At 39.1% G+C, this 21,704-nt stretch overlaps 1 protein-coding gene across 2 annotated transcripts; it reads right to left on the bottom strand.

Annotated features, from left to right (window-relative positions):
• Positions 1-3,484: 3,484 nt before the first annotated feature.
• On the bottom strand, positions 3,485-10,643 carry G6PC2 (glucose-6-phosphatase catalytic subunit 2). 2 transcript variants are annotated; one of them, XM_049888983.1, is made up of 5 exons: positions 10,426-10,643; positions 9,745-9,854; positions 7,204-7,315; positions 4,911-5,026; positions 3,485-4,107 (listed from the first exon to the last, which is right to left on the bottom strand). In XM_049888983.1, the coding sequence occupies exons 1-5, from the start codon at positions 10,641-10,643 to the stop codon at positions 3,596-3,598; spliced, it is 1,068 nt and encodes a 355-aa protein (XP_049744940.1). In that variant the 3' UTR covers positions 3,485-3,595. The 2 variants fall into 2 exon arrangements, with proteins under 2 accessions (XP_049744940.1, XP_049744941.1); XM_049888984.1 differs by lacking the exon at positions 4,911-5,026 and having other exon boundaries at positions 4,083-4,107.
• Between the last annotated feature and the right edge of the window lie 11,061 nt (positions 10,644-21,704).

The following is a 21,704-nucleotide window of genomic DNA, read 5'->3' as shown; positions in this document are numbered from 1 at the left end:
TCATAGTGTCTCACAGGAATGCAATATAGGTGACAATATACAAAAATACCTTTTTTTTTTTCCCCAGGGAAAAGCATTGTGAAAGTTGGTATGTGCTGCCCAATTCAATAGCCACATGCCTATTTAAATTCAGATTCATTAAAATAAATAAAATTTAAAACGAAATTTCTCAGTTGCATTGGCTGCATTTCCAGTGTTCAATAGCAGTACGTGTTTGATGGCTACTGTATTGGGCAATATACAAAAAAGAAGTTCAATTGGAAAGTGCTACAATATAAAGTTCTAATATCTTTAACACATGACTCACATTTTTAAAATTAAGTCTTTTGACTTTCTCTTATACCAACATTTTTTTTGTGTGTGTATGTAGCAATTTGATCTTGACTTTATTTCCAGATTTTGAATAAATTTTATGTAGCAATTTGATCTTGACTTTATTTCCAGATTTTGAATAAATATAAAGCATTTAGAGATACACTTTCAGTTTTAAGGACATCTAATAACAATTTTTTTTTAACTACCCGTCTTAGTTATCTACTGCTGCTATAACAGAAATACCACAAGTAGATGGCTTTAACAAAGATAAATTTATTTCCTCAAAGAAAAGTAGGCTAGAAGTCCAAATTCAGGTATCAGCTCCAGGGCAAGGCTTTCTCTGTTGGCTCCGGAGGAAGGTCCTTATCATTAATCTTCCCCTGGACTAGGAGCTTCTCCACACAGGAACCCCGGGTCAAAAAGAATGCGCTGTGCTCCCGGCAATGCTTTCTTGGTGGTATGAGGTCTCCCTGTCTCTCTGCTCGCTTCTCTCTTTCATATCCCAAAAGAAACCAGCTCAAGACACAATCCAATCCTGAAGATTGAGTCCTGCCTCATCAACACAACTACCGTCCATCTCCCCTCATTAACATCATAGAGGCAAGATTTACAACACATACGAAAATTACATTATATGACAAAATGGTGGATAATCACACAATATGGGAATCATGGTCCAGCCAAATTGATACACACATTTTTAGGGGACACAATTCAATCCATGACACTGCCTTTCTGAAATAGGTCAGAGAAGACACCAACTTAACTTTCTAAGGCTAGTCGAGGGGTTGTCAAAGGAAAGGGACTCAGCATTCTTCTTGATAGCTAGTTTCAGCGATAATAAATTCCTTTGCATTTCTCTTAAAACGTGTGTGTGATTGGACAGCTTCTGAAGTTACCTGTCTCGGTATTCTCATCGTGATAGCTCATGATATTGACATTTTATCCTACTAAATATGTAGATGTGTAGACATTCCGAATATATAAATATAGTAGCAGTAAGTCACATGAGCTCAATTCCATTTACTTCTGACAAATAAGTTGGAATTGGAAGAGTCTTTTCCATCGTTATTAAAGGCAAGTTGTTTTCCAGTGAGAAGTGTGAGAAGATATTCTTGCTGCCTGAACAGTTTCAAATGCAAAAGCAGCTTGCTACCACATGGATCCCTCAAGGAGACTTCAACCAGAGGAAAAAGGGAAATCTCGTCACATGGGAACTCTGAGGCTTTATGGTAAATAGGGGTAGAGTTGTCAGGGATTAATTATAGAAAACAAGCCCAGACCTCATCCTATTACCCCTCTGAGAATCATGGATTGCCTAACAGTCAGCTTTTGTCATGGGGTGGCAGATAAGAGAGCTTCTCTATGGGAAATTAGAGGAGATTTATGACAGAGTCAAGCACTGCAGCAAAATTTCCTGACTATTGATGTCCCCATTTTCCTCAGGCCTCGGTGAGAGCAGGCTGAGATTGTTTTGGGACAGAGGCTTCTTCAGGAATAACATTGCTAATCTCACAGGAAACCTTGACAAAGGGCTCTGAAGGGCTAAAGGGCCCTTCTAAAGTACAACACCAGAGTTGACCCAATGAGTAAGGGCCATTACCTTAAAAATCGTTTTTTATTTCTTCTATCTCAAATGTCCCACCAACGTGAGACAAATTTCATTCTTAAGATAACCTCTCTTCATTCTTCACATTTTTTCTTCAGAATCACTCAACTGCTTGAAATAAGTTCAGTTATCTTTTAAAAAGAAAACTATTAAATGTGTTTTGAAAAAGTAACAGTATATACTCTGTAAATAACCTTGGAAAAAAAAAAAGGAGTCAATAATTACTTTGATTTTAAGAGGTTTTGTTATCCTCAACTAACACCTTGTCAAATAGCACTCACTTGAACTGGTATGTTTTCATAAATATCTATGGGTTATTTAATATGTCATCTAAAATAATCCATGTATTGATATTCTTGGGAAGAGTAACAAAACATTGTGGTGGATCACAGGTCATAAAACGTATCAAAATCTGATCTAAAACGTACTTGATTGAAATCAAACAGTTATCAATTTAAAGTCCAAAATTACTAGATCCAACAAGGGGGGGGAAAAAACCCTTACTGACAAATTTTTAGTATAATATTAATATGCCACCAATAGTAATTTTCTAAAGTAGATTTTCATCACAATTAAGTATAAATATGGATTAATCTAGCTAAAAGATACAAGTATTTAGTACTTTTTCTGGGTTGGAAGACGACCTTGAGAACAATATTTGATTTCCCTAGTTTTGAAAGATTGACTACTGTAAAAATATAGAGATGTCGTAGTCAAGAGATAAGACATTTTGGGCAAATAATATTCTAAGCAGAGCATCTTCAGCAGCATTTATTGAAAAGTTGGAAAACACTACTCTAATACAGAGCGTTAAACAGAGGTTCAGTCCCAGACAGTGGCCTGGCCTTTTACGTCTCCCCGGATGAGCTTACATATCCACATCTAGAGCAATTGCTGGCCCTATCAAGATCCTGCACGCAGGTTGATGTTAAATATACTTCAAAAAAACAGGCCACGAAGTAAGTCAAATAGGACGTGGGCATTTTAATGCCATTTCCAACATAAAAGCTGATTTAATCACAATTTTCTTAGAATCTGTAGCAAAAGATGCTGATTTTTACCCCTCGGAAATGAAGAAAAAAACACAATGTAATGGAAACACATTTGAGGAGACATGGGTTCTAATTCCTACTCTGCCAGAATGTGATTATGGGCAAGTTCTTTCACCAGAATGGACCTCCATTTCCTCATCTGAAAACTGAGGAAATTGGATTTGATAGGGGTCCCCACTAAAATGCTCATGGTAGCCAGAAGTGGCCTGGCCTTAAGACATCTGATACTGGGGCTTTTGCTGGAGTGTTGTGATACTATGAAGACTGCTTGCCCCTATTGGGGACAATCAGTACTCAACTCCAGTCAATTGTCTCCAGGTAAGAATGGAGGTCCTGTGTTGCCATATCTTCAGATTGTTCAAGAAGATACAGAAATTCATATTTTATGTGAAATATTCTGATCTTCAAATATTGTCAGCTAATTTAAAATAGAAAACAAAACAAAACAAAAAACGATTGTGAAGACCAAACTAAACATATGTATGGGATGGGGCCCATGGCTGCCATTTTGTAACCTCTGATTGGAAGCCCTCTAGAGTCTGTCCTTGCTCTGTGATTCTACTGGAGGATGGAAAAAGAGGGTCATCCTGGGATGGAAGAGCACTAACTCTGCACAACTCTATTTAGTCTTCTTTTCACTTGGTTTCATTAAAGTGTGAATGCAGTAGGGAATCAAAGCAACCACCGTCAGTGGAATGGATGCACTTTTACAGAAAGATAACACATAAAATAAATGTTCTGTGTGAGTTGGGATCTTGATGAAATGGTAGAGCTGTAGTGTGGTCAATGAGGTCATCACACAGAGCAGCCGGAAGCTTAGCTTGTAGCCATTTTCCCCTTGGCAGCTCAAAAGGAACATCTCTGAGTTGATTGCAAAGCCCAAGCCAAAGAGGACCCCAAGGTTTCTCACAAGTCCAGCAAAAGGTGTGGTGTCGATGTGGATCCAGTCAGGGTTGGCACACCACTTTTTGGCTATGGGAACAGACCATAGCAGGTCAATGTTAAGCAGGCTGAGAAGTAGGTAAAAGCCAAGTGCAAACAGGAAGAGGAAGAGGTTGGTCTTCAAGTACGTGCTCAAGCTGGCTGTTTGGATGCCTGGAGTATGTTCAAAGGCCTCTGCCACAAGCATGCCTGGGGATTAGAAAGAGACACTGAAGATGACTATGTGCTCTTGGGCCTCTCGGGAATCACTCCTTTCTGCATAAAGAGTGTAGCCATAGCTTTCAAAGATGCAGTGCTTTAGGCGGCTAGGTTCTATCAATTTTCCAAAGCCTTTTCTTGAGGCAATAATGAAAACATACATGCCCCAATGGCCTTTTCACCATCCATTTTAGCACAGTGGGGTCATTCAGAACTCGGTGGTGCTGAGTGACAACCCACTTTATGGACAAAGCCCCTTTCTATGTGTTCGCAATTAATTTTCCAATCACCATGGCCAATTAACCTAGACAGCCTTTGAAAGACGAGAGGGGCTGAGCAGCAGAAATCCAATCATGATAAATGCTGCTTCAGGAATACAAAGCAGCTGCTCAGTGAAGTACACAGTCATGCAATTATTTCTTTAGATGTTTCAGAGAGAGTGGCATGTTGTGCAGGTTGGAGGGTCCTTATTAAGTCACCAAAACCAAGACACAAGCATGCTGTCTGAAGTGGTGGTTTGGGAGTTGGGCTTAGCTCTAATCACACTTCAGAGAAGACAACTCAGTAAGAGACAATGAGTTTATACCATTGAGTGAGGCTGTGCCATTGTGTACATGGAGGATATGAAAGGTCTGTTGAACCACTTAAGCTCCCAGGGTAGAATTTAGTATCAGTGGCTTGACACAATTAGGTCTGAAATTGGAAAACTGATTACCAGGGAGAATCTAGCAACATAAAACAAATGAGGCTAAAGCTTTCAAACGACACAACTAAAGAGAAGTGTTCATATTTACCACCAATTACTCCAAGAATAACTTGATGAGGAAAGTGTGTTGCTATGAATACTCTGGAGATGCAGACACTGATTTGAATCAACCAAAAAAGACTCCAAAGAAATGACCAGGTCAGTCTACGATGGAAGAATAGATACAAGTGTAAAAAGCAAAGAAATTGTATCACTCATAAAATTAGGGGATGACACTAGATCTTTCTTAAAGGAACCTTATAGCTCTGACGTAGCATCATGGCTCTTGAGTCTTCCCCCCAGCCCCCAAAACGCTGTTTCTTTGTGATGAGTGGAATTTGAAAGGCTTTAACAGAAAGATTTATACATTTATTAGTGCACTAAACTTCACTAGTGCTGTATCCTGAGATTTTAATAAATGCTATAAAAGGGAGATAATTTGACATCCTGATAATTATTTTAATAGAGCAGAGGAAATACAAGTTTGGAGGAATGACTAACATCCCAAATGATACAAAATGAACCCTAAATGTTTTTACCCCCTGTCACACGTGCTTCCTCTTTACCTTCCTCTCTTAATCTTTCTTTGCTTGAGGAAAACTCTCTGAAGAAGCAGATGCTGCCCTGATGGAAGCTCCATGAGCAGTCCATCAACGGCAAGATTTCACTGGGTTTAATTCCACAGGTTCTCAAGAGTTGTGGTTCCTTGTTTTTTGAGGTATAGAAAATAAGGAACAAGAAAATTGACCTACAGGTTATATACTTTGGATTAGAAACAGCAAGGCACAAAACCTCATAAAAGTAATAAAATTCAAGGAACGCGCATCTTAAAAAAAGAATTAGCAATATTGAGTTCTGGGGATCCTTGGGGGGTTCTGAATGGATTATCAGGATTACGTGATAATCAGCCCAAGATTTAGTTATAGAAAAACTAAAAAATATAGATAAATGGGAGCCCTATAGGGTCGCTGTGAGTAGAAATCAACTCCATGGTAACGGTAATGGGTGGCACAGTGTTTAAGTGATACGGCTGCTAGCCAAAAGGCCGGCAGTTCAAATCCACCAGCCACTCCTTGGAAACCCTAAAGGGTAGTTCTATTCTGTCCTGTAGGGTTGCGGGTGGGAATCAACTCAACGTCAACGGGTAAAATGGGTATAAATAAATGAGCCTTTCAAAGAGAAAATAAACTGGGGTTACCCATGTGGAAGAAGAATAAACAAGGACTTGGTAATATCTGGTAAGGACTAGGGATTCAGTAAATTTTGATGAATGAAGGAAATATTGCAGTTATAGAAATAAGAAAAGAATTAAGAGATTTTTATTTTTCGAAAGAAACAAGTAATTTTCCAAGTTTGGTGATAGAGAAAAGAATAAACTACAGAGAAGAGGTGAGGCTTTTTAAATCCTACTTTGAAAAATTTCTATGGAGAGAAAATGCTATTTTCTTGAACTTACAACAAGCTTCTACTGTTGTTCTTTTGGATTGTATAATGAGAACATTAAGTCATCCAGGTCACTGCCTCACTGGAATAAACTTTAAAGCTGCCCACATTCTTTTGGTCATTTGTTTCTTGAAACTCTATGGGGGAGTTCTACTCTATCCAATAGGGTTGCTATGAGTCAGAATCGACTTGATGCCAGTGGATTAATAATTTATCATTGGAAGTGCTCAGGACTGTTTTAATGACAGTTAAAAGAGCTCAGGAATGAAGAAAAGAAAACAGCCAAATTCCTACAAAAATATGTGAGTGGTTTTAAACTATGCTTCTAGGCCTTTCTAAACATTAAGAAATCTATTAACATTAAATCTCCTAACATTCAAACTTAAATTTGCCTCTGGAATGTCTTTGATTAAAAAGGTTGCATAATCTTTAATGCTAGAATATATGTTATTAATATCGAAGAACTGGCTATTCAAAGAAGGAAGCATAATTTTGTTGAGTAAACAGAAGCGTTCAAGGGGAATGATGATGTTATAAGCTTCCAGTTCATCTTAAAGCAAGGGAATATGTGTGGAAAAAACACTTCCTTGTATAATTTTAGATGATTTATTTATGAGCTAACAAAATTATTGTTGTATTATGGAAACCCAAAGGCAGATTTAGCAAGTCATTAATCAATTAAACATTTCCAATTCTATAATATGGCAATAGCTGTGAGCTAATTAGGACGTTACCTTAAAGCAAAATATTAATTTTCTTTTCATTTTGCTATTTGGGCTCGGCATAGAATAAGCCCATTACAACAACTGAAAGTACACTAAAATAATTAAAAAAAAAAAAAGACTTTCTGAATTCAAAATTGTCCTATCCAATGCTGCAGAAACTGGAGAAAAGCTGACCTGTGGAAAGTGATAGATGATTTATCAAGCTGGCTGACTGTGTAGCTCAGGGCAGCTGTTACCATGACATACCAGACACACGATGAGCCCATTGCATGACCAGATGGACTTCCTGCAACAACAAAGTGCCAATCCATTTGAACAGTGGTTAATGAAGTGTCAGTCTCAGAAACAAATATCAGAACAGCACATTAGCCACAAAAGTTACAAATAACTTAGAAAATAGATGTATATATAATTTTATGGGTTCATAGGCTGTATGTACCATTTAAAAATAGGTAGAAATGAGCAAAATTATTAAGATGAGCATCAAAAAAATTATTTCAAAAAAAATTCTTTTTAGGTTTTTAAGTTTACTGAGTGCTGAAGATCAAAATACTCAACGCTAATTAAGAACTCAGGCTGTTGCAACCAAACCTGCAGTGAAAGCTGCCACATATTCCTACTCACACTTCACATCTAATTGTTTTTAATTGAAAAGAAAATAGAAGTACATGTATTGGATCTCGAATCAGTTTATTTTCCTTAGGCTGAAAAATAAAATATCTAAAGGATATTAAGGCTATTTGTGACTTATCAGCTGACTTATAAATGACCACTATGTACAAGTAGCCTCCTCGATGCCTACCTTGTGGCTGTTGCAGTGGGAGCCTTTGTTGTGAAATGGAAGGTGAGGAGATGCTGTAAAAAGGGGACATAAATCCACCACTGGTCTGTCAGTTTGTTGTAGTGTGGTGGTAGCATGTTGCTGTGATGCTGGAAGCGATGTCACTGGTATTTCAAATACCAGCAGGTTCACCCATGGTGGACAGGTTTTAGCAGAACTTTCAGACTAAGACAAGGAAGAAAAGCCCTGGTGATCTACTTCCAAAAATCAACCAAAGAAAAACTTATGGATCACAACAGAATATCATCTGATATAATGCTGGAAGATGAGCTCCCCAGGCTGGAAGTCACTCAGAACACGACTGTGGAAGAGCTGCCTCCTTAATGACGCCCTTACTGAGGCAGACGGATTAAAGCCTTCGGGACCTTCATTTGCTGATGTGCCACGACTCAAAATGAGAAGCAATAGCAGCAAACATTCATTAATCAAACATACCAACAATCATGAAGATGATGCAGAACCCAACAACGTTTTGTTCTGTTTTCCATAAGGTCTCTGTAAATCAGAGTTGATGAGATGGCAACTAACAACAAATTCTAGCAGAGGAAGCCTGCAGACAGGTAGCATTTCTATTTCTAGAATGTCTTCCCATGTTGCTTGATTTTTATCATTTCACTTTGATGTTTTCCTTGAGTTTTCATCAAGTACAGATTCATTCAGGTTAAATACCAGCCTCTTTTTGAAAAACACTTAGTTAAACAAAGACAAACCTATTTCTCATTTGCAGGAGTTTTTAGGAACTTTTATGTGCTTAAGTGAGTTGTAAATCTCCAAGGCGTGAATATAAAAGCAGCATTTCCCCCCACCCCAGAAAATGTCTCATAAGATAGTACGCATGCTGGGAAGTTTTGGCCTAGACCAAAACAGCATTTCAATCGTTTTAAAGGTCATCCATCCATCCATCAATCCAACCACCTACAAATAAAATGGTTTCAAAAGATAAAATATGTATGGCCCCTAACATGATGAAACTCATTCTATTGGGGCAGCCAGATACGTGAAGAATGAGAGTACAGTATGATAAATGACATAATAGATGTATATGTGCTTTCATAGGGGCAAAAAGAAAGATGTTCAAAAATCATTAGGAACTTACACATTTGCTATATTCAGGGTTAGTTTCGAAGAATGTCAAATGGCAAGAATGTAATGCCATATAACAAACCGGTGAGGTAGAGTATAACACAATTTTATAAATTAAAACAGTGGCATGTATTTTTCCGTTATGTATTTTTCAAAAACAAAACAAAACTTTTTTATAGTCCTAAACTCAAATTCCATAGTAAAGATTTTAGACTCTAACAGAATCTTACTTTTAATAAAAAAAAAAGTAAGTGGCTCAAGAAGCCTATATACATAAAAAGCCAAAAGAAAATTTTTAAGAAACTATTCGAAGGCTAGAGATAATCTCTACTGACAATAAAAACACTAGGCAGTCCTTACCTTTCTTATAAAAAACTTGTTTATTCTTTCTTGGTTTATGAGATTCTTAGATGACCTACAATAACTTTGAAAGCTGCTGAGCAGCAGATATATTAACATTTCATTAATATTGGGAATTTGTTGTAGCTAACTTTTTGTTTTTAAGCATCAAACCATTACATTTCTTCCATAAAATAAATGCAGAATATAGAATCCTTTGAGGAATGTTCTGCTAATCTACTTTATCGCAAATAAAATGAAGCTTGATTATTCACAAAACGTATCTCATTTCTCATTAGCAATTTTGATGTTTATAAACCTTTAGCATCCTCACCCTGGGCATTTTCATTAATACCTTACATAATACCATATTAGTTAAAAAAAAAATAATTACACATGCTTACTCTATGTTGGAATATCTTCAGTAACTTGAAGCTGCTATAATTTCTTACCTGGTCCTGTTTCACATGTAGTGGGGAACTGTTCAAGACATGGACTTGAGTGATTTGGATAAATCTGAGTTTCTTGGACCCACCAGTAAGGCCGATGACCAAATAATATCCTGTATTTAAAGATATATAAGTACACATAGATATTTACATGCACAGCTATTAAAGACTAGCTATTCTCCCCTATAAAAATGACTCAAGCAGAGAGTTGATGGGCAAAGCTCATGATTAAGAGAATGTGAAAGAACTTAAGTTCTGGCCTCTCTTTCTCGCTGAGAGCATGGTACAGTCATTTGGGATTTTGGTGCCATAGTTTCCCATAAAAGCAGAGACTTTTTCCTTGCGAGGGAAACCTGGTGGGTGCCTTGGGTAGTGAGACTGGGAAAGCAAATTGGCCCCTGAAATCATAAATCTGTCATTACAAGTTGCTCATTTAACTACTAGCTTCTTGGTTTATCACATAATACGTGTTACAGGGTTTGGAAATTTATTATAAGTCAGAGAAAGTATACATTTCTATGCTTTTTGAAAGTTCTATTTATGAATCAGGTATTCCAGGTAATTGGTATGTTTGAAAGGTTTTCCAAGTAAAATCACACACATTTGAAATTTTCTCATTAAGCCAAAGCTACAAAGTTAAGAATGATAAGTTTCAGGAAAAATGAAAGAAAACACAAGTCTTACCATTTAAATATAAGATTGAACCAATCCCCAATAACTGCTACCCATATCATCTTAGTTCCAACTGTCTGATTAAGTTGAAACCAAAGTGGAAAATAAATAGAAAAAATATTCCGGGGGTCTCCAACACTGGACATAAAGTTTAGAAAATCGTAGTAAGCCCGGTAATCCTTCTGCAAATGCTGAATAACAAGAACTCCATTCCTATGAAGGAAATCCATCTTGAAAAAGCAGCGATTCTAAACATAGAGGAATTGGAGCTAAGTGCTCTGGGTCCCACTCTTTTTATATGGTACCTTTGTGGCGTGTCCAGCCATTACTACAACATGTGATGCTGGCCATCTGTGGAGAAGGCACATCGGCCCTCCTCACTGAAAAGCTCATCGGTTTATGATTTTAATTGGTGGCAAAGAGGTGAAGTACATGCTGCTCTGTGGCAAGTCAAGGGGAAATTTGGGTAAAAACCCAGTGAATTTCTTATGCAACCACCCTTTTGTGTGAACAGTTGGATTGTGTTTGCTTGAAATTTTTTGCACAGTTCATTTCCTTTGAAGGCAGACATTAGCAATTTCCATGCTTGGCTAGGAGACTACGCAAATAATTACTGCGTGTCAAACAGCCCTTAAAGCCATGCATTTTAATTTAAAGTAGGCTGTTGCTCTCTGTTTTGTTGGGCCTTTGAGGAAAATGGTTGACTAAATATCTGGACATGAAATATATAATATGAGATTATTTTCTGATAGACATTTAAATAAAAATGTTTTGATATTTCTTTATTATCAAAGAGAATGATATGAAACAGATGGAACAGGGAAGGAAATACACATAATGTATGAAATCTGGAAGGAAATTTGCTGCTTTTTGATGATGAGGCAAGAGAGCAGGCATGGAGGTCACTCGATAGTAGAAATGTACTAGACCTGAGTCATATCTTTATTGACCAGAGGATGCAGTTGAGAGCACTGGGGAGTTAGTTGCTTATATGACAAAAAGGTAGCAATAGACTTCAAAGGGCTTTTGACCAAACAGGAAAAAATGGCTTGTTGAATACGGAGTGTTCAGTAGAAGTAAGTAGGAAACACCAAAACCAACATGTAGATTGGGAATAAACAGAAGGGCAGCACAAAGAGAACTACAGATTCAGGTCAGGTGAGATGCTGGTTTTAGAGAACTAAATTGTGTCTACAAGGATTAGTGTGAAGGCAATTAAGCTTCACCTCAGTGCATGGCTGAGGGTGGAGCTAGGCAACTTCCCTTGTTATATAGCAGTCAGATTGCTTAGCTGTATTTTAACCACAGCCTCCTTTACTAGGAGCCTTCTTCATAGCTATAAATATCACATTGACCTTCTCGTGGGTGTCCTGCCCCATCATTTAACAGCAGGTGCTCCATTGTTTTGGGGATCCAGTGCCTATTGGTACCTTCCCAGGCTCTGTTGCCTCTCCTGGGGACATGCCTTGTGTGCCTATTAAAATCTTTGGGCTCCTTTTGAAAAATGCCATACCCATGTCCCACTCCAGACCAATTAAATTTCTGGCAGTGGGACTCAGGCATTGGTAGTCTGAAAAACTTGCCAAGTGATTCTAATGTCAATTGGGGTTGAGAATCATTGTGCTAAAGCACATACATTACCCATTTTCCTTCCAGCCTTAAGCCCTCCAAAATGTCAAGCTTCTTGTTGCTGTTAGCTGTACAACAGAATGACAGTCTGCCTGGTCCTGCCCCATCCCGTTGTGATGCATAGGGTTTTTATTGGCTGATTTTTGGAAATTGATCTCCAGGCCTTTCTTCCTAGCCTGTCTTAGTCTGGAAGCTCTGCTGAAACCTGTTCAGCATCGTAGCAACACACAAACCACCGACAGAGGAGTGGTAGGTGCACATGAGGTGCATTGGCCAGGAACTGAACTGGGGTCTCCCACACAGAAGGCAAGAATTCTACCACTGAATCACCAACGTTCCTTGGACAAAGTTTGTTGTTGTTCTTGTTAGGCACTGTCGGGTTGGTTCCTACTCATAGCAACCCTATGTACAACAGAGCAAAACACTGCCTGGTCCTGGGGTCACTATAAAGCTTTCCCATTTCCCTGACTAACTTTGGACTGGATAAAGCTTGAGTGACTTAATACATAAATTATTGAACGTACTTTGATTTTCCTGTTGATTTAGATTTTTGCGCTGAACTGTCATTGGCTAACTGATTTATCATGTTGTCAAGACTGCACAGAGTTTTTCTCTGTGATTAGAGAAAACACTAATCTAATCAGAATCTATGCTGCCAGTGATAGTTTGTATATGAACTTGATACTGTGGCCCAGAAGAGGTGAAACAAAGAAGACAGTTGAAATGCACTCCTATAAAACAGGGCAGGTGGTGGCAAGTTTCCTTGCTGAGTTTCTGCGAGACTGCCCTGGAAGCAGGCGAAGGTACAACCTGGTTTCTGTGGATGCGAACACTGGGTTGACACATGTAGATGAGGGATAAACAGAAGGGCAGCACAGAGTGCCTAAGTGGCACCATCACACCATTTTTCAGAAACTAACTTAAACTGGCTGCCAGGAAATGAACATTAATCTCTATTAGCTTGAGAACCTTACTGGCCTCCCTTATCATGATTATCCTTTCAGTAGGGGTAGAGCCAGGAAGCAGTCTCCCAGCACTGGCTCTCAGCGAGTTTTGCTCTTCTCCCAGACAGGCCCATTAATTACGTCCTCTCTGGGTTTTCCCACTTGTGTGTTGATCTGCTCCAAATGATGTATGTGGTGGCGCAAAATTAATTTAGCTGAAAACTCATGTGTGCTTTAGAATGTCTTGCATTTTAGCTCACCTAAAAACACCCTATCATGTTATCTGTTTTTCCTAGTCTGTCTTAGTCTGGAAGTTTGAAGACTAAGGCGCACCTGACCCAAGCCATGATGTTTTCAATTGCCTCATATGCATGCGAAAGCTGGACAAAGAATAAGGAAGACTGAAGCAGAGTTGATGCATTTGAATTACGGCTTTGGCAAAAAGAGTACTGAATATATCATGGACTGCCAGAAGAATGATCAATTCTGTCTTGGAAGAAGTACAGCCAGAACGCTCCTTAGAAGCAAGAGTGGCGAGACTTCGACTCACATACTTCGGACATGTTATCAGGAGAGACCAGTTCCTGGAGAAGGACATTATGCTTGGTAAAGTACAGGATAAATGAAAAAGAGGAAAACACTCAATGAGATGAATTGACACAATGGCTGTAACAATGAGCTTAAACATAGTGTCGATTGTGAGGATGGCGCAGGACTGGGCAGTGTTTCATTCTGTTGTACATAGGATTGCTATGAGTCAGAACTGATTTGGCAGCCCCTAACAACAACAACATTATCTGTTTTTAACTTCACAGTGGTCCAGTAGTCCTAGTTTTAGTGAAGAAAAGGATAAGTAACCTGCCCCCAGGTAACTAACTCCTTCAGTGCCAGAAACCTGTTTAGATAACCAATTTTATTTCCAGGGCAATACTTCTTCCTAGTCTAGGTTGAGTCCAGGTTGCTGAAGGCCAAAATTGGTGACATTTAAAACAATTGCAAAATGAATAAAAAAAGCTCACGCTTTCAAGAACCCAGGCCTCCAATTCACCTGTAATATTCCAACTATGAAGCTTTCTGTTTAGTCCTTAAAGACAATTGGCTGACACTGAAACACATCTGGCCAGCTGCCAGATCACTAGGAGAACTTCACAGGTACAACCACTACCTTGAACTATTGGATGGCTTGTCCCATTATTTGACAGCAAGGATACATTTGTTACAAGAATCCTATGGCTACTGTCTCTGTCATCTCCTGGAGAAAATACTGAGTGGCACTAAGATGGAGACCTCAGAGCTTGAGGGTGGTTCTGGTTCCCAACCTCTACCGATGGCCCTGGAACCCAGTAGACATTTTCTTCTCTGGAGACAATCAGGTGTCGAATTAAACAAAGACCAACCAAATGAGAACAAACAATCAGAGCTCGCTATAGCAACAGAGTCAGCCACATCACTTGTATTTGACAGAGAGTCAAAGTTAGGCAGGGAAATGGGAAAGCTTTGACTAGTGAGAAAAAGGAAGGCTTCAGACGTTCCCTAATTGGAGATTTCGGGCAGGGACAAGGTGAAGGCAGGCTAACTAGAGGAGGGGCATATTATACGATTGCTTTAGGGAACATGTTTTGGCTTTCTCTGGTTGGTCCCAAGTTGGAAGCAGGGACAAAAATTAGAGAAACTGGCAGTCATTGACCAAGTCCTGAGCATCCTTGACTAATTGCTGCAGAAGCTGTGGGTCAGAGTTCTATTGTCACATATGATTTGGCTATTGTCCCTTTGCATATTTAGTCTCTCACAAGACGAATTGAACAAGCATATGTCAGAAACAGTTTATGTGGCATCATACCTTGTCTGCCCTGTGGCTCTATAGCTCTTTTTATTCATTGAATTAAAATGAAGGCATACATTTGCTCTACCGAAAAGGAATTCATTTACCCAGGTATATCGCTGTTACGTATGCAGTATTAACCTTGACTAATCAGAGTCTAGGCTTCTGGCTTTTTTTGTTTTGCATATTCAGATTCTAAAATTTCCATAATGTCTTTAATGAGCCATGAGGAAGGACATAACTTCTCTTTATTCTCTTTCAGAGAAGTGTTTGAGCTACGTATTTCATAATATTCATTTTCTCCAGAAATGCCCTGTCCTGAAATCACAGTGTGAATATCACATACATTTCATCTTACATATCTCATTAAAAATTAAATGTAGCGCTCATTCAATACTCTGTGGATTGTGATGAAATTCGCTGCAAGTTAGCTTTTCATCTTAGGTAGGTGATTCAGAAACACTGCCTCTCGAGGACTATCTGGTTCTGTAGACTGTGGGATAATTACCTGAAGCAAAAGCACCTTGATGCCTTTTGTCCATTAACATTATCTGCTAAATCTGTTTATTCCCCGCATTTCATGCTTTTTAGTCTTTTCATATCTCAGTTTATATCCACTTCCTCAGAAATGCCTACTCGGGCCAGCACCCTCACCGCTCCTCTAACCGTTTTTCTCTCACTCTTTTTTTTCAGGGGATTAATTACAATTTGTAATTGTATATTTAGAATGAGCTTATGTGTTTAATGTCTGTCATCTGTCTCCCCTACCCATTCCCAGTGAGTCAATTCCAATGCATAGCAACCCTGGAGGACAGAGTAGAACTGCCCCATAAGGTTTCCAAGGAGTGGCTGCCAACCTTTTAGTTAGCAGCCAACCTATTAGTTAGCAGCCAAGCTCTTAACCACTGTGCCACCTACAAAAACAAAAAACAAACCTGTTGTCATCTAGTTGATTCTGACTCACAGCATCCCCACGTGTTATAGGGTAGAACTGCTCTATAGGGTTTTCTTGGCTGTAAACTTTATGGAATCAGTTTGCCAGGACTTTCTTCCATAGTGCCTCTGGGTGGGTTAGAAACTCCAATCCTTAGGTTAGTAATCAAGCACAAGCCACTATAAAAAAAAAATAAGTTCCATTAAATACGGGATCATGTCTGCTTTGTTGACATTGTGCCAGCCTCTAGGATAGTTCCTAGCAGAGGTCCACGTAGGGACAGATTTCCTGTGATACTCAGGCCCCTGCGATGTGGTAGATAAGAGTCGCTGGGGGTTGTAAATGTTCTAGCTGGAGAACGGAAGCTGGGCTGCAAGCAGGCAGCATTTCTATGTAAGATTTTTGGTAAATTGCTAAAGAGGTATCAGAAGAAAAGGACCTGTATCTTCGAGGCTCCAGAAATTTGTTGTGATTTCTTTTCTCGTTTTAAATAAATATTCACTTTCACCTATCGTTGCATTAGTAATTTCATATTCTTTTTATTAATGAGAGGCCCCCACTATTACAAAAGCTTCAGATCAAACAAAGCCTGGAACTACCAGTAAATGTTCGTTAAATGAATGAATTATTGAACAAAACTCAATGTGAGTGCTAATTTACAAAGAAGTTGTGTTTAAAATACATGTTTTCAAAGTGGTTAGTCCAAACCTGCAAGGCATTTCCCCGCAGAGATAATGTTATAAAAGGACCAGGTCAAGCAAGTTGATTTAAGGTAGTGAAAAGCACGTATAATGTTTATCCAAGGAAACCAAAACCAAACCAAACCAGTTGCCATAGAGTTGATTCCAACTTATACTGACCTCATGCATGTCAGAGTAAAACTGTACTCCATAGGGTTTCCAATGACTGATTTTTTGGACATAGATCACCAGGCCTTTCTTCCAAGGTGCCTCTGGGTGAACTCAAACTTTCAACTTTTCAGTTAGTAGCCAACTGTTTTAACATTGTGCCATCTAGGGATTCCTTATCTAATAAAGTGGTGTTTTAGTTATCTTTTTTTTTTTTTAGTTATCTAGTGCTGCTATAACAGAAATACTACAAATGGGTGGCTTTAACAAACATTTATTTTCTCACAGTTTTGGAGGCTAGAAGTCCAAATTCAGGGTGCCGGCTCTACGGGAAGGCTTTCTCTCTCTGCGGGCTCTGGAGGACTGTCCTTGTCTCTTTTGAGCTTCTGCTCCCAGGTGATCTTCCTGTGCTTTGGCATCTCTCTTTCCCCCATTTCTGCCTGTTCACTTGCTTGGTTACTCTCTATTGTGTCTCAAAGAGGCTGACTAATAACACACCCTACACTAATACTGTCTCATTAACATAACAAAGAAAACTCATTCCCAAATGGAATTATAAACACAAGTATAGGGGTTAGGATTTACAACATATATTTTGGGGGGACATAATTCAACCCATAACAAGGGGTAATATAGGCACATCTGCTATTTTATAGATTTGAACCACGTGAATATTTTATATAATCATAAAACATCATTAAATTTAAAAACAATCCATAAAAAACTCAAAAGTAAAATAAAACAAATGATAAAAATGAAAACAAAGTTTATTTACTCCATTACATAGGTGAAGTATTCCTTCCAGCTCTACAGCACTTAAACACATCTTATGATTTTGTTCCTGTGAGAAATCTCTTTCCTAGCATCTCCTCAGTCCTCTTCAGTTTGCCATCTGCAACCAGAGTTGTCATGGCTTGGGGTTTGATGCTCCAGTACCTCTCCTATATGGGCCACAGCAGCACACAGATACAGGAGGTTGGTTCTTTCTTGCACTCATGATCTTCAAGGGGGGTGTGATGGTTAAGGTTGTGTGTTAACTTGGCTGGGCCATGATTCTCAATGGTTTGGCAGTTATGATGTAGTTTGGCAGCTATGTGATGATGTAGTCACTTCCAAAATGAGATCTGATATAATGTAATCACCTCCATGATGAGATCTGTTATGAGCAGCCAATCAATTGAAAGGGATTTTGCTTGGAGGTGTACCTGCAACCAATAAAGGTGGACTTTCTGGCAAAGTTCATTGGTTTTTGCTTGCTCTGGATCCTGCAGCTGGCTCCTATTCATCTGACCTCTGGTTCTTGGAACTTGAGCCAGCAGCTTACCTGTTGATCCTGGGATTTGTCAGCCTCTGTAGCCTGTGAGCCAGAGGCCTGCTGTCTGATCTGCAGATCGTGAGGTTCACCAGCCCCTGCAGCTACATGAGTCAGGAGAAGCCTCCCGCCTGACCCACACACGAAGGACTTTCCAGCCTCTGCAACTGCATGAGCCATTTCCTTGATATAAATCTCTCTCTATATATATTTATACTCTTCACTGGTTTTGCTTCTCTAGAGAACCCAGCCTAAGACAGGGAGCTTTTCTCTCCAATAACAGAGCCTTTCTGACAAGCTGAGTAACCCCAACATTTCACAGCCAAGCTTGTTAGAGTTCAAGACCTGTCCTAAATCAGTTCACCAAATGATGGAGAAAAGCCATGTTCAAGTTACCCAGAACAAGTTTCAAGAGAGGACAGATTTACCTCTAACCTCATCCTCTTTTCCAGGCTTTGTTTTTCAAAGTGTGGTCTATGGACCACTTGCCTCATATAGATCCCCAGGCCAACTCCAGATCACAGAATCAGATCATGTGGTCCAGAAATGTACATTTTCGTAAGCTTCCTATGTGGTTCATATGCACTTCAGATTTTAGAATCTCTGTCTTAATTCACCCTTCTCTGGATGTTTATACCCTTTTCTTGCCTCATGTGTGGAGCTGACTCTTCCTTGTACAACTTTCTCAACTTCTGCCTTAAGGTATGTTTTTCTCAATTACTTTATTTGGGGTCTGTATTATTCCAATCTTTCCTGTGGGTGCAGGCTCAGTTCTATTCTCTTATCCCCCCTTTGAGAGACTCCATTCTGTTCTCTCTCTCTTTTTTTAACCTAAGGTGCATGGCAAACACTCAAAAAAAAAAAAAAAAAAAAAAAAAGCTACAATTAACATGAGTTATTTTTATTTTGCCAAATACTTTAGTTTGTAAAGTGTAGTTGACCTCCAATTGTGAGATCCTTGATCAGAGTAGATGTAGGGTAAAGTGATAACATTTTACTCTTATACACAATTCTTTGCACTCTGATATCTCTACCTTTCTCCATTTATCCCTTTTCTCTCTCTCTTGCTCACTTTTTCTTTCTCCCTTCCTTCCTTCTTTCCTTTCTTACCTCATATTTCTCTGTCATCTATCTATCTCCCTACATCTTTATCCCACTAGATACTTATTGATTTAAGTCTTGGAATTGGTCACAATCTTCAACCTTCCCCTTTAGCCTAAGGGAAGAGGCAAGTCTAAGAGAACAGGGACAAGTCTGAATTGTTCACCATTTCACCTAGGAGTACAGCAAAATGTCCTACTCATAATATAGGATCTTCAGAAAATTACACAGCCAACGCCCATTCTCTTCAGGATCAATCCCTTTTCTTCCTGCTATAATAGAACTCTCATTTGATTCCTCCATGTTGTGTTCAACGACTAGAATGCTGCTGTGCCAGAAAAAGCACAGTTGGGGTGGAAAAAATCTTTAAGAGTATGTGTTTTGGGGAATTTAATCTTAGCCAAATATCTTTGGTCACTAGGCCAGGAGTCCTTAACCAGAATTTGATTTATTTAGGGAGAGGTCAGCGGTCTTCTTGAAATGTTACTGCATATACACATTTCTTGGAAGAAGGCCACAGGTTTCATCAGATTCTCAGTGGAATCTCTGATCCAAACAAGTACAGCATTAGGTTCATTGGAATCTCATATCACCGTCGATGGTGCCCAGGCCCAAGATCCCCTTATTTCCACTGATATCTTCAGTTTTCCAATCTCCCAGAGTGATTTGCTCATCTTAATGACCTCCCACCTCTTAATGACTGTTTTTATTTTTTTTTAGTACTATCCCAACAACCAGCTGCCATCAAGTCAATTCTGATTCCCTGTGAGCCCATGTATGACATTGGTTACCTGTGAACACGACCTTATTTGGAAATAGAGTCTTTGAAGATGTTATCAATTAACATGAGGTCATACCAGAGTAGGGTTCTAATCTCATCTGAGAGATGTTTTAATAAAAGAGGAGAAGAGACTCAGAACGACACAAGGGAAGACAGACACGTAAAGATGCATCTACAAGTCAAGGAATGCTAAGAAATACCCGGGGTTTCCAGAAGCTAGAAGAGAGGAGGAATTTCAAACCCAGGCAGTCTTATCACAGAGTAGAACAGTCTGCCACTGTGCTAATTAATTAGAGAAGTAAGCTGTCTATAGGACATTAACACTCGAATGCCTCAACAATATCCTCTCAAACTCAAAACGCTAAAACCTTAACTTATCATGCCTTCTGTGCCTCACTCCACTCATCCACTTCCAGGGACATGCCAAACCAACCTTGTAGACAATTTCAATTCTGCCAGCAAAATCGCCACTCTCAAACATCCAGCCTAGAAACCTTGAATTACCTCTGACCTCCCTCTCTCTTTTTTCCCTGTTCCTGGAACACAGTCTCTCAGAGAAAGCAAGTGCAGAGAATCTTGGCCATTAAAAGTTTTGTGTCCCTGAATTTCCACTGGGGCAGAGACTACCAGTACTAGGTACTATGTTTTAATGTTTCTGTTTTAATTCATATGATCAAAAACAGAGTATCAGGAATTTTTAGAGCTGTTAATATTGTTGTTGTTAGGTGCTCTCGAGTTGATTCTACTCACAGCGACCCTCTATGCACAACAGAATGAAACACTACCCCATACGGTGCCATCCTTACAATCGTTATGCTTGAGCTCGTTGTTGCAGCCGCTGTGTCAATCCACCTCGTTGAGGGTCTTCCTCTTTTCCGCTGACCCTGTACTTTGCCAAGCATGATGTCCTTCTCCAGGAACTGATCCCTCCTGACAACATGTCCAAAATATGTAAGAGGCAGTCTCGCCATCCTTGCTTCTAAGGAGCATTCTGGCTGCACTTCTTCCAAGACAGATTTATTTGTTCTTTTGGCAGTCCACGGTATAGTCAATATTCTTCACCAACGCCACAATTCAAAGGCGTCAATTCTTCTTCAGTCTTCCTTATTCATTGTCCAGCTTTCCCATGTATATGATGGGATTGAAATACTATAGCTTGGGTCAGGCGCACCTTCATCTTCAAGGTGACATCTTTGCTTTTCAACACTTTAAAGAGGTCCTTTGCAGCAGATTTACCCAAGGCAATGCGTCTTTTGATTTCTTGACTGCTGCTTCCATGGCTGTTGATTGTGGAGGCAAGTAAAATGAAATCCTTGACAACTTCAATCTTTTCTCCTTTTATCATGATGTTGCTTATTGGTCCAGTTAATACTATTGCTATTAGAAGGCAATAAACAGTAATATTTCAGCCACTTCCCAATGAATGAGCTATTAAGTAATGAGCATGTTATCTAAATATTTGTTTTATTGTTGCTGTAATTGTGGTTTGGTTTGTTAATGACAGGAAATTTAGAAGAAATGCAATTAAACAATGGTGTTTTTATTAGCATTGTTATTTTTAATTATTTGTTTAAACCTCCAGATAGCATTAAATAAGAAGGCATATACTTTGCAAAAGAATCCAAGTAAAGTTTAATGTTTACATTTGTTGCAGAAACCTTTCTCTGCAAACGATGAATGATTCGTCCCGGTAAGAGCCTAGCGTGGCGCTAATGGTTAATCCCTGGACTACCAGCCTAAAGGTTGACTGTTTGATTCCATACAAAGGCCCCCGGAAAGAAAGGCATGGCCATCTGCTTCTAGGTCACAACCTTGAAAACCCTGCCGAGCACTTCTACTCTGCACACAAGGGGCCTCCACGAGTTAGAATCCACTCCATGGCAACTAATAATAAAAAAAATAACGACACAGAAACACTTC

This window comes from Elephas maximus, chromosome 6 (genome assembly GCF_024166365.1).
Source record: "Elephas maximus indicus isolate mEleMax1 chromosome 6, mEleMax1 primary haplotype, whole genome shotgun sequence".
NCBI classification, from domain to species: Eukaryota; Metazoa; Chordata; class Mammalia; order Proboscidea; family Elephantidae; genus Elephas; species Elephas maximus.
The sequence above is the reverse complement of the archived record's forward strand: the minus strand, read 5'-3'. Positions and strand labels throughout refer to the sequence as shown.